This window comes from Enoplosus armatus, chromosome 16 (assembly GCF_043641665.1).
Source record: "Enoplosus armatus isolate fEnoArm2 chromosome 16, fEnoArm2.hap1, whole genome shotgun sequence".
Classification (NCBI taxonomy): Eukaryota; Metazoa; Chordata; class Actinopteri; order Centrarchiformes; family Enoplosidae; genus Enoplosus; species Enoplosus armatus.
Genome location: NC_092195.1, coordinates 15,199,274 through 15,212,918, shown reverse-complemented (window position 1 = coordinate 15,212,918; position 13,645 = coordinate 15,199,274). Strand labels below are relative to the sequence as shown.

The window sequence follows — 13,645 nt, the reverse complement described above, 5'->3', positions numbered from 1 at the left end:
TCTTGCTTTTAAGACACTACATGCTCCAAAAGCCTCCATTAATTTGCAACTTACATGCAATCTACAACTGTCCAGCGTGGTCGTTGTATCAGGGCCATTTCAGCCTCTCAGTGGATCCAACCTGGACTCTTTACTCCACCTTGTTTCATAACTGGTGTGGCTCTCCCAGACTACCTGCCAGCTGCTCTACTTGATAACCAAGATGATATGACAGCCGCCTGACAGCCTCGTCTTTCTCGGCCAGTCACAGATTGACAACCTATTCCAGCTGTCATTCTGTCCAGCTTGACACCACTCCATTCGTCCATCTGTCATTTCACATCCTCCGCCCTGAGCCTACTTCCACCCACCCCTCCCCTCAGCTACTCCTCCATTCGTCTGTGCCCTACAAGAAAAGAAAGCAACCCTGGGCAGTTACGCCCTTGCCTGGCAGTCAGCTGTTCTGGCGACCTGAAACAAAGCCGTGGCCTCAGACCACAATGCTCCGTAATGTCACACCAGGTGGGCTTGCCCGTGGCTAGGCAGTGACAATAAAGTCATTCCCTGTCAATGAACACAAACACAACAGCTGAACAATGGACACATCTGCACCAGAGAAACAAGAAACTGTGTTGCCAAAATGGAGAGATGGCCATTGGCAGACATAATAGGCAGAGTAAAAGTTAAACTTAATCATTATTTTCAAAACAAAAGCAAAAACACTTAGCAAATCCAGGAAATAATCAGGATTTGAAAACCAGTGACAATCACATTAAAACTGCAATGCTACAAAAACCTGGACAAAAACTATTAACATATGAACAAAAGCATTATCAGCAGCTCTTTTAAGTTTTTATTCAATTTTCTCTTCACTTTCTATTACGGTAGACATCCGTCTCACCCACAAGAGGACCGTGTTGTAAACTGTATTGAACACTGCCCTCTTGTTGCAGATCACGTTTAACTGTGTTGGAACCTAAAATTGTAAGAAACATTTTCTGCTAAAAAGTCTTGTGTGATAGGAAACTGAACATCTTTGGCTTTTGGATTGTTAGACAAAATAAGACATTGTGAATGGACATTGTGATGGACATTTTTCACCATTAACTCGAAGAAATAAATGTCTGATTAATCAATAAGAAGTAGCAGCCCCAAACATATCTACTCCTCTTAAAAAAAACAGTCCTAGTTACATGAGTCCCATTAGAAAATCATCCTCTGCATTTGACACATCCTAATTTTTTAAGAGCTATGAGTAGGCGCAGCGTGGGCCCTGAGGGACCAACTTAAGTTCTGAGGCCAGTGCCTTAGTCGAGGGCAATAGCAGGAGTATGTTTAATTCCTAACACTTCTAGATTGGTGTAGGAGGAAAATAAAGCACTCAGAACAAACACGTGTAATCCCAAGGGACAACATGTACATACAAAACAGGAGGGATGACAGTTCCAGAGTTTATCAATATTCTTACAAGAGGATGTTGTGGATTTACTGTTGCAGTGGTGGGAGAAGAGGCAGAAGCCATGCAACCTTTTGTAGGAAATGTAATAACATCATATCTGAGATTTAGTTATGGGTTTCATTTATTTGCATAGTGATAAGACTGAAACGGACTGTGTTAAATTGCAATAATTTCATCAACAATTTGAAAACGAAGTAACTAACATGCAAGAGGCTTACAGAAATCTCACCTTGAAACAAGGAAAATGAATAAAAGACTTCCAATGAAGACATAACAGAATCAAAATGACAACACACAAAGAGGTGCTAAAATGATTGGTAACCACGGTTGCGGCCAATGGGCATATCAACACAGCAGGCAGAATTAAGCAGACAAATCTCAATGTGAAACATGCAGTGGCAACTTAATATAACAGATAATCAGCTCACTGAGTAGAGAACCCAATCGACTAAATTATTACACCAAGCACCACAGTGTGGCTACAACTACCTGACCTTCATAACAACCTCTACTCTGGGATTTATTTGATTAAACCAGCTCTTAGCCATCTACCTGCTGCTGCATTCCTAGGGAATTTCTGCTAAATGTTGGAGGGATTATATTGAAAGGAGAAAACTACTCAAGAATAAGCTGAGTTGAGCTATTTTAACTATTCAGTAATGCTTTAGAGATGCTTTAAGCAGCTGATCTTATTAAATGGGCTCTGCTGTAAGTAGTCTATCAGCTACAGAAGACATTCAATTTAACCTGAGGCAGACAAAATAATAAATCAACCCTATCCTCTCCCTGCATAAAAACATAAAGCATCGACATTACACATGTACATGTACACACAAACAAACTGATGAAGCAGTGTTTGGAACAATGAAATCTCTTTGGCTTCACCACCAAAACCTCCCTCAGATTGGATGCCTGGCAGGCATTAATTTCTTCTCTCCCTCTCCACCTCCTACCATCTTACCACTGTTTCTCTCACTCCTCCTTTCTTCTCCTCTCTGTATGCAGGTGCACTCGCCCACAGAGCTACATGCTGACTAGGGCTGTGTATGGGCAAGAATCTGGCTATACAATATGTAGCCTATCACGATACAGGGGTTACGATTCAATATATTACGATACTGTATTGTAAGTGTTGCGATTTTTTTAAATAAAATTTTAGAAAAAATGTCAAAACCATATACATAAAATCCAAGTTAAAAACATTTTTATGCAATCACTACAGTGGGATCTGCATTTGTATTTACCACAGTCACTGTAATATCCAACATCATAGCACTACTTTTTGTGCAATCTCAACAAAGGAATTAACATTTGCCTAAATCAGTATATAAAATAAGAGTGCATGTAAGCTATTAAAAATTGAGTTAAATACTCAAGTGAATCCATGTTTTCTTAGAGCCCTAATGCTGACCCGTCAGTAAGAGGACAAGGATGTGTGATACGCACAGATCTTTTCTGTTTTTCGAGCCAACATGAAGGAGAAAGGGAAAACACTAAGGCCAATATTCAAGAATTGTCTAACTAACAATGATCTACAGTGACCACAGACAAAGTCACAAGACTGTCAAACAAGCAGATATTGGGTTTTCTCATGCAAGTATAACTCCACTTGTTGAGTTGTTGTTTGAGTCTGCACGTGCATCATCATCATCATCATCGTCGTCAATCTTTCACAGCGATTCTCATCCTTTAAGGACACATGCAAAGTTTGACTACACCCTATAAACTCTCCAATATTGTCCAACATGTTTCAGTTCACTGAGATGGAAGAGTGAAGGAATGTCTGTGGTGGTGGTGGTTCGGGGGAAACTCAAAGCATGAAGACTGCTGACCAGTCACATACAAGAGAACGCACTCGCACAGGCATTCAAAGAGGAGTGCCATCAATTACACCCTTGCATTTGTTAAGCGGACACGTCGCTCCTTCTGTTTTTCCAAGGACGAAGAAGTTCTGCAGGCTGGGTGGTCATGGAACAACAATCACATCAAAGTGCACATGACAACACAGAACAAACAGCTCGACAAAAGCTGCATCAACCACGCATCTCCACTCTGCGTGACACACACTGATGCCTGAGTGTGTGTGTGTGTGTGTGTGTGTGTGTGTGTGTGTGTGTGTGTGCAGTTTGTCCAGTGCTTCCTGTAGCATTTTCTGTAGATGAGAACACAGGGGATAAATTTAGTTCTGCTACCCAGATTTGTTTCTGGGCCCGCTCCAAGATCAGTTCCAGTAGAGGATACAGTATTAGATACAATACTTTTTGGACATTTATATCAAGACATGAGGTTTGCACAAAACAGTGCAACAATACAGCCTGTGATATGACAATATCCATGTGAACAACATAACATAAACAACTTAAATTTACTTAGATAATCCCGTTATTAGCAAGTCTTATTTTTCCTCAAAATATCACCTTTCATTGCAACCTCTGAAGTAACATTTTCAAAGCCAAACATGTAAACTTGTTGTATGGACAAAAATCCAGTTTCAAGTGCAGTGGTTCAGTCCTGTGTAAACAATAACGGTGTTAAAACTATCAGCAGCTGTGAGGTGACCACCCACACAACTAGTGTTTCAATGATTACTGCAGACTGTCCTGAGCTGTCACAACAAGTAAAAGAAAAGAACTTGCAAAGAAATTGTAAGTAACCTGCATTATCTTCTCTATCTAAAACGTTGCCACTCAACCAAAGTACTACTTTATTTCACTGCCGTGTCATGTGGGTTCACATTTTCACATCAAGCGTGCGGCTTGGGTGTAATGAGATACTTATGTTGTATTGCTGCAATGTCTGAAAGTTATAGGAGAACAAGATCGCACTATTTAGCCTTCAATAAGAGTGAAGAGATGGAACACAAAGCTCAAAGCTTTTGGAGGACAATGCTCAATCTCACTAGCGAACGACTGCCAGAACTAGTGAGACTATACTGTGGTTCACAAAGGTGGGGCAGAGGACCAACTCAAAGCAATTTGCAATGAATAGCAGCCATGGCTTCATTGTACTGTAGCTTATGCAAGCAGCAGGTTATGCACGAGCCTCTCCCACCCCCATGTAATTAAATGTAAAATTAAACAAACACTTAAACTGGCAAACATCCTGTGAAGCTTACAATGTGCTGGTGAACACACAAACACAAATATTGCTCTGACTGTGCAGCAGAGACAATTCATCATGCAAACAAATTGGGCAACCTCTCAGTGCCATTATCCTCCATCAAGGCATCTGTGACTCGCGTGGCCTCCGGGCTGCTGACAAGCACCTCTTGTTAGGTGGCAATCTTGCAAACGCTTTCAGAATGGCCTGACCAAATTGGCTGACAGGCAAATTGTGGGCTAAAAACTAGGGCATCAGCTACCTCAATTCAGTGTGAATGAATCGACTGGCACCTGTCACCTTTATACTGTATATTGCCCATTGTTATTGTCCCGAATAGCATCCTGGAATAGCTCGCAAAAAGCTTAATACACAAATTGTTGCACATTATCCACAGCCAAGAGGATAACCTCAGAACAGAGGTTATGACAACAGAAGGATATTCAACGAAGCAGCCAAGTGACAAAAAATGGTCTTGCTGTATAATTAGCACACCTCAGGTAGGTATTATAAATAAGCCTACATTTAAATTAAATGTTAAAAAACAAAATGAATCTAGTATGAAATTGGGTTGTTTGTATGCCTTTCATTGTGCTAGCCGGTGGTGTGCCTGATGCTCCTTCCCATCTCAGCTCATCTACACATGCCCCAGGTGCTCCCGGTGCCCTGGAACAGATCCGTCGCTCTATGTGTCACACACACACGAATGCAGCACACCTCGGATTCACAGACTCCTCTGCTATGCCTGACACTAGTCCTCTGGGAGGCCCGGCCTGGGAAATAGCACTTAATCATCAGGGACTTGACATAGAGTCTCCTGGCTGAGGAGAAAACAACAAATAAAAAAAGTTCTGCAAGGGAGAATAAAAAACTGAGTGTGTTAGCTTTCTCATGTCCTGTGAGTGTTGTGATATGACTTGAGTGCAAGGAGGCCTGGCTGCAAGGCTGGAGTAGAGACAAAAGAGCCGGGAGCCAAAATAGTCATTACCTTTGGCACAGAGGTATGCTGTGAAATGGCTAATAGGTTGCCGTGGTAACTCCAATCTATTAAACAAAGAATAATGTAAGCCTAGGAAACCAGCCTATAATGACCGAGGATGGGCACTCACTAAAACTTTTTCTGCTGCAGGTAACTGGACACCGTCTTGACGCTGAATATTTCATAAGCTGTTGGACAGTCGGTCGGGGGTTTAGGCAGGGATCACAGCTCCAGCCAAGAGTCTGGTAGGAAGATCAATCACAACTTATTCTCCATTTTCCCACACTGCTGCACTAGCTAGCGTGTTGCTGTGCCAGCAGCCACTCCTGGGATGGCCCAATCTACTTTGAGATAGACGTCATGTTTTTTTGTGAGAGAGGGGGAGAGAGAACGCACACAAAAGCTGCTACCCTCACTAATTTTGCTGAGTTGAGATTTCATTTTCACAGCATTTAACAACTTCCAGAAACACTTTCTGCGGTGTTGACCGATATCAAAGTGCTGTTTGAGATAGTGGAAGATTGTTCAAGGCATATGTGAAACTACTGACATTTCAGGTGTTAAATCACTTCTTTTGTTTTGGGATTAACAATCAAAAGCAGGTGGATATCGCTGGATGTTTCTGCCTCTAAAAAGGTATGAGATTCTGTATCACTTTCCATCTGGTGTTAGAGCTCCAAGTTTTACAGCTTTCTCAGGTAATTAGGATATTAACAGAGCCGATGAAAGTGTTACAATTTTTATATTTGTGTTTCCCAAGAAAAATTCAAATCTGCTGCACACAAATTTTTCCAGGGTACAAGAGGAGAGGCATGCAGGCAAGCAGGATCAGCTAAAAGAAAGAGCAGAAGTAAGGCGATGTGTTCTGATAGTTTTAGAGCATGTTAGGCAGTTTTCCAAATGGCTCTTGGGCTGAAAATCTTCTCTTAACCTGGTAACGCTGCTGGAGTGTGCACGCAGATGGCACACAAACGCCACAGCAGCAGATGGCACAAATACTACAATCCCAACCGTCTCTTGCCTTAAACCTGAACATAACCTTTTCAACTTAAACAACTTCAAGACTTGTATCTATTTCTAACAGAACTAAACCCAGATTTCCGATTTGACAGGCTTATGCACAACCCATTTTGCATTGCAACCATTTTAGCACTTTAGCCATCATAATCAGCAGCAATGCTGACTAGGACTGCAAGTAATTTACAGTTACTTAATTGAGTATTTGTTTAGTTTATATAAAGTTAAAAATAATTGAAAATGCAAGTTACCAAACCCCCACATTATGCCTTAAAATCACTGATACTGGCATCATTAAGCAGATTGGGTCGGCCGTAACGTGACCAATCCACATTAAATACAGTTTCTTTGTCACCAACTCAGCTGTCAATGCCACAGATCCCTGGCCTCACGTTACTTTACATAAGAAGGATTCAAATGAGTTTCATGCTGTTTTTTTAATTTGGGAAAAAGCAGCACTGGTATTCATCAGTACTTGGTATCGGCAGTTGAGATATCGAATATTGGGAGAGAAAGAGAGAGGAAAAAGCTGGATCCAACTTACTTTTGTGACAAACAGTTCAACTAACAGTGCCCTGAAAATGTTTGGTATTTCTACATTTAGCATCACAAGTCAAAACACACCGCTTTAGTGGACTTAGCTAGTAAAAGCTAACATCCCATGTGACATACTGTGAGCATCCATCTAGACCTTGAACAAAGCTCCAGTCATGCGAAGCAACAGCAGTTCTGATGCCGACCGGTCGAAGAGGGAGTAAGAGTGCAAGTGTGTGAGGGTGGATGTGTATGTCTGTGCTGCCATACCTGAGTTTCCAGCTCATTATTTGCTTGACAGAAACGCTTCTTTTCCCCTCACTCTACTGTCAGGTCGGTCTTTATTTCCTGACATAACCAAGGTGGGAAAAAAACCTGACTGCTACCAAGGAAAGCTTCCCTCCCATACACACATGTATGTGCCTCACCATGCAGCTTTCAGTCTAGTTAAATTTTCCTTCCAGTAACTCAATAAACCGGAGAGAGAATTTGTATAAAAGTCAATTCTGGGAGCAGGAACAAATCCTTCTCTTCTGAAGAGCACCAGTGACAGCTCGGCAAATGCTGGTACTTAAAAAAACGTGATATATTTGTATGAGCCACTTTGACAAGTTACACCTCCATGTGGTAAAGTCTAGTAGGCTGTCATAACAATATTCTTAGCACAAATCATCCACTAACTCGTTGCCAATTAAGAAGATTGAACATTAATTTTGAGATGAATGGACAAGACAAAAAAACGTCACACATGTCAAAACAAAAGCCCGCCAGGTCTTAAATTAATCAACAAATATTAGGAAAGCAAAATGGCAACAGTACAGTATGTGGTGTTTGCATACTGCAGAATAAGCTTGACATTTTGGTGTTTGTAAATCCAATCTGGATTCTTCAAATTGCCAGCTTGTTTAACGTAATGGTTAGGTGCAGACAATTTGAAGCTCTTCGCAAAGGGAAAAATCAATAACAGCATCCAAGCATTCAGATGACAACGGCACTAATTACGTGTGTCTGGGAGTGACAGCCACTTCCAATCAGCATCATATGTTCCTGCAGTTGTAAAATACATTTTCTTTTCTCACTGTCAAAAAAGGTGAGGAAGGTATAATGCGTAATTCATAATAATCGTAAAAACCTGAAATCGTTTTTCAGAGCGATACAGGTCGATCTCATTTCTAAGAGTCAACAGAAGACAATAGAATAAATCTTTAAATAATGTTCTATTTCGTATTCTTGGTAAATACAGTACTCACTGGGGTCAGGTTTATGTGTTAATCTATACAAAAACTCTAGTGTTATGGCCTCTATATACACTGAAGGATTCCCGAGAGAGTTAACGATTGTATAAATGTAGGGCAATGGTCCTCAGCAAGCTGATCAGGATTACACATGGGGTCAAAGGATGACTGGGAGGGGGAGTTGTTGAAAGTTTTGTTAAATAGTCTACTTACTACAGATATATTTCTGGTTTAAATCTCTGTTTTGATAAATTTATTTTCCATGAAAAATCATGATTGTTTGCAGTCTCTAATGCTTCCTCTGATAATTAAGTGGACCATCCTAAAAATATAAAAACCATTACCTTGTGGCTGAATTCACCATTTTGCACATTTAAGCCTGTAACAGACGGTTTCATCCAAGCATTGCTTTGTTTTCGTGGGCCAAGAGAACATTTTTAAGAACAACAGATGTAGACTACTCATAGCTGCAAGGGCTTTTAAACTTTTGAATATCAAAGGGTGCCTTTGCTTTCTTTTCTGTGACATGTTGCCAAAGAATTGTGCAGTCTTAAGTCTGTAACTGTGGAAACTGATGCTGCTTTATAGCCTTATACTGACGCAAAACAACTCCCACTTTCATTGTGAAGCGCAGCAAAAGACTACAGGAAATATACCAACTGTGTGACCACCCGGGACATTAATCGGATATATGAAGGCTGTAACGAAAGAATGCAGCGTCAAATGAGAGTACTCATTAACAGTGCTAAGGTCAGTCCTTGGTGCAAATTCCAGTCTCAAAGCAGGATCACGCTCTTCTGAACCATGTGGACCCTCTCATAGCCCTAAGCCATGGCCCCTAGGCTATAAAATGCAATCAAGTTATCAAAGTAATTGAAGAGGCAAGTGTCACCCTGAACAAGATGGAGCACCTGTCCTTGAAAATTAATAAATGAATGCATCAGTCGTGCTGTCTCTGAATGCCACAGAGTGTGTATGAGAGCAGCAAGGGAATGACAGTGCAGTGCAACCAGGCGGACTCTTGTGGGCCCATGTGACACTGTTATAAAGCGGAATAATCCTGCATTGTGATGACAGACACACCAGACCGGATCAGTTGGCTTCCGGGTTTATAAACGGTCTGCTTTTATGATGAACACCGGCTGTAATTTGCGTGAAAGCCTGGTAGTGCAGTATGTATTTTCATTTCTATTCACCATTTATAAAAACACCAACAGCAAGTTATGTTAATCTAAAAAAACAGAATCTTCCCAGAAGTAAAACTGCCCTGAATCAATCACTTCGACCACCGCTGAAGCGATAATCCCCACATAAGCAATCGTGACAATTTCAACTTCACCCGCTCACAATGAATTGAGTTTTCAATGAATCAAAACGCGAGCACAGTACAGAGAAATCATGCAAGTCTTCCTCCCGGTTATTCACACGTTTTTCTACAGTCTGAAAAAAGTTGTGCCTGCATGTTACGCCTCCACATCAGATATTATTTAACCTAGTGTTAATTTAGGTGAATGCCAAACCTACATGAGAGTTGTAGATCCAGACTAGCTAGCTGCGTGACCACTCGGATCATCACATTTAAATGTCAAGCTCTCTGAGACTGACTTACACATCAGGCCACTGACCCGATCACCAAAGTGTTGTTTCCCAACGACGTAAGAGTAAAAAAAATCCTGTCGTTAGTCATAACAGGAAAGCAACGGTTTATCTTGAATGTGAGGAGCTAACGTTAAGAGAACGTCAAAGTAGTTAAAGCTGTGTTCAAAACAGTCGCTGTCATTGTCCTGACTTCTGAAGAGTAAAATAATATAGCGACATTAATATACGTTATCTTTCTTTGTTTTGTTTATTTTCTTAAAAATGACCCACTGGAGCAATTTGGATCTTAAGCTGTGTTTCATTGCCACTACAAGCAACTGTTAACCAGGGACTCAAGCTGACCTGACAAACGTTAGCTAGCTTACCATGGATCAAACTCGTGGATGATGCTCTCGAACCGGATCACCGCGAAAAGTCTGGAGCTGAATCCGGCCAGGCAGGCCAGAAAAAGAATGCTAAACGAGAGTAAAGACTGCCACCCTGCTGGCTGTGTCAGTCCGCCAGACAGGCCTCCTTTGCCCCCTCCTCCACCCGCGGCGCCGGGTCTGCTGTTCCCGTGCACCGAGCCGCCGGCATTGGTGGACGCTTTGTGCTTGCCGTCGCTGGCTGCGTGGTGCTCCGCCATTTCTGCGTGCGGTGTCGGTCGGATTTGCTAGAGCGTCCCTCCTGCCACGCTCCCGTGTCTCCCTCCACTCCGTACTGTCGTAAACTCCCTTAGTTTGTGCGGTCTCTCCTTAGGTATTCTCTCTCCTGAGTTCCCCCGGTATATATATATGTTTTAATTCAGTGTCGCTACTCCGACAGACAGCCGTTGCATCCCGAAACGCATGCTCATGCGCCACATACCGAGTCTGCAACAGTCAACTCGCCTCACGATCGAACGCCGGTGGAAAGGGGCGGGAGGGATGCGATAGGCGGGGCGTTAGAAAGCTCTGGCGGCCTCTCACAGATCGACAGGTACGAGAGGGCGGGGGTTTACGTCATTACGCCAATCAGAGTGCAACACTGGCTAGATAGACAGATGAGTCCCCCAATGGAAACACAGTAAATTATAGCTGCGACTGATTGAAATAAGGATTATCCCCTGTTATATATAAAATTGAGTCATTCTGGTGCTCACTATAAATAAAATCCGTATTACTCGGCTTAAAGTTGGCTATATAGAGGTGAATTAGTAATTTTTCATCGTGAATAACAAAGAGTAAATAATGGGCATATTGCCCAAAATCTAGAGAGAAACTGTTTCCTTGTAGCTAAAAGCTATAGGCAGGTGTGTGTGTGAAGATAAATGTTCTCTATGAGTGCAATATTTCTGTTGCCCTTGGATGTTCTAGACTGGATGGTGGAGTGGTAATACAGATTGATGTGTCTCATCATTATTATGTCCCCCAGCAAAGACAAGAACACAGCATTCATCATTCTCTTAAACTCAGGATGTACTTTCACAACTTCCCCCGAAGCCTTGAAAGGCTATACTGGAATAGGACACCTTTTTTGAACATTTCAAATAAATGCTCAAGTTTTTGATTGATCGTATACATTCATTTTGTGCTTGCACTGTTTCATATAACCATGAGACAGAGGCAGGAAGTATTATTGATTTATCTGAGATGTGATTCACTCCCAAAGGGGGAAAACAATAGTCCTCTTCTGTGTAATATCAGAGATAGAGACAACATTGTTCTGAAATCAGAGTGGACAAAACATCTTTTTCTCATCTCTAACATTTGTTGCATGTAATGCTGTGAATATAACCTACTGCACAGTGATCTTACACTGAGGTTAGCCTTGGAGCATTGTATAATCAGAGGAGCCTGTTTTCAAACAAGCAGCAATTAAATTGAATCAATGTCCTCCAAAACATTATTATACATTTAAATTATGAATTTGTAGTGTTTATGTGTTGTATTTTAATACCCATTACTTTTGGGTAATTTATGGGAATGTTTAAACAGATGCTGCATACTAGGGCAATAGCTACTTATCAGAGTATTAAAGGGAATGCATGCTTTTCTGTTTACAATAATTGTTAATTATATCCACTTTTAGTACCTTTGATTTGAGAGTAGCCCATTTGCTGGTTTGAAAATTTCACAAATTGGCCCAAATTCCCATTTTTTCTTTCCATCAACAGTGTTTACAGCTACCCTGTCATCCATATGATCATGATTTAAAAAATGTAAATGAAATATTCATGTAGAAGAATTGGACTGAAGTTTGAGAAGGCTTAGCACAGCTTTGGATCGAGGCTATCTTCTGAAGAGGCAGGGAGGAGATAAGAGGGAGATGAGAATACAGCGTTGGAGAGACGGGGAGATGGAAGGCCGATAATAAAGGAGAGTAAAAGGATGATTATGAAAATTGATGGGGGTCATCATAGAGAGTAGATGAAGTGGCAGGAGTGGATAAGAGTTTTGAGTTCATGTGCAGATCACAGACACCAAAGCTGACAGTATCACAGACTGTATTACAGGCATATGCTGCTGCTGAAAGTCAATACCAAAAAGAATACATGCATGCATACACACCCACGCACAACATGCAAACACTGTGTGAAGATACAATGCATACAAACACATGTAATCCCATACACATCAGCACATGCATACTGATGATGAATACATCTTTATGTACACACAAGCAAACACACAACCATGCACACAGTTCCTCAATCATTCATCAAGGCCTGTTTATGCCACTCTACCCCTTCACCTTTTCCCCTCTACCTTCAAATTCTGAATGGATGACCTTTGAGACAAATAGAAATGCAGGCTGTGAAGATTGCTTCAATCGCATCTATTGTCAAAAGGCCAAGCCCAGATGAAAGCCAGCCAAAATGAGTGCTGTTGCCAGGCAGGGCAGCTTTGCTTTCCTCCGTCTCCAGAGGCAGACTTGAATGTTTGTGTTTGCTCTGTCTTTCTTTTCTGTTTTTTCTCCCGAAGAACATTACAGACTTGCTGGGTTTGTGCTTGGCATTCTTCGGTGTCTACACTTCTTTACTTTGCCAAAGGCCATTCGTGCAAAAAATAAAATATAAAAAAAAGCTTAAGATGCCTGGCATGAAACACTCTTTGCACCTTCCTCTCTGTCATCTTTCTCTGCTTTGACTGCATGTGTGAGGGAGTTAGAAAGCGAGAGAGCGAGAGAGAGAGAGAGAGAGAGAGAGAGAGAGAGAGAGGTGCCACAACTGGTCAAGATGATTCAAATTCATTATGGCACAATTTTATTTAATTTTTTTTATAAACTTTAAAGTAAGCTGATGTCATTGAAAATGGTGCAAACAGCAAATCCTGAAAGCTACAAACAGCTACGGTATCATCTAGGTGCAGTATTGACTGGCTTCAGCAATTTGTCTCAAGTTGCATAATAATCTCAAATCTCTCAATCAATTGTGCATGGTGTTATGTAAGCATGTGGGACAAAGCAAATAATCTTCTGTGAATATACTGCCTCTGATGAAAGAAAGTTGCTGTATACTTTTGAAGGAAGCCTTCAATATAATGTAGATGTTACAGGAAGGAATCTGATACTGTAATTTGTTTTTAAAGCTAAGACTGCAGTGTGACAGATGTCCGAGAAGCAGGCACATCATGTTCCCAGATTCTTGACATCCTTGCAACACACATCAGAGGAAGTGGTGGGGAAAAAAAATCCTAAATGGGAATTATAGATCCATGTTTTATCTATGCCCACTCTGTCATATTGAGGGTCATTTATAGGGGCTGGAGCCTTTCCCAGCATGCA

At 41.4% G+C, this 13,645-nt stretch overlaps 1 protein-coding gene across 1 annotated transcript in view; it reads right to left on the bottom strand.

The window, feature by feature from the left end:
- Nucleotides 1-10,526, bottom strand: part of LOC139298828 (dolichyl-diphosphooligosaccharide--protein glycosyltransferase subunit STT3B) — a 68,333-nt gene extending 57,807 nt beyond the window's left edge. The window contains exon 1 of the mRNA XM_070921611.1: nucleotides 10,267-10,526. Coding sequence (XP_070777712.1) covers nucleotides 10,267-10,526 — 260 coding nt within the window. The remainder of the gene's footprint in view (nucleotides 1-10,266) is intronic.
- Nucleotides 10,527-13,645: the final 3,119 nt, after the last annotated feature.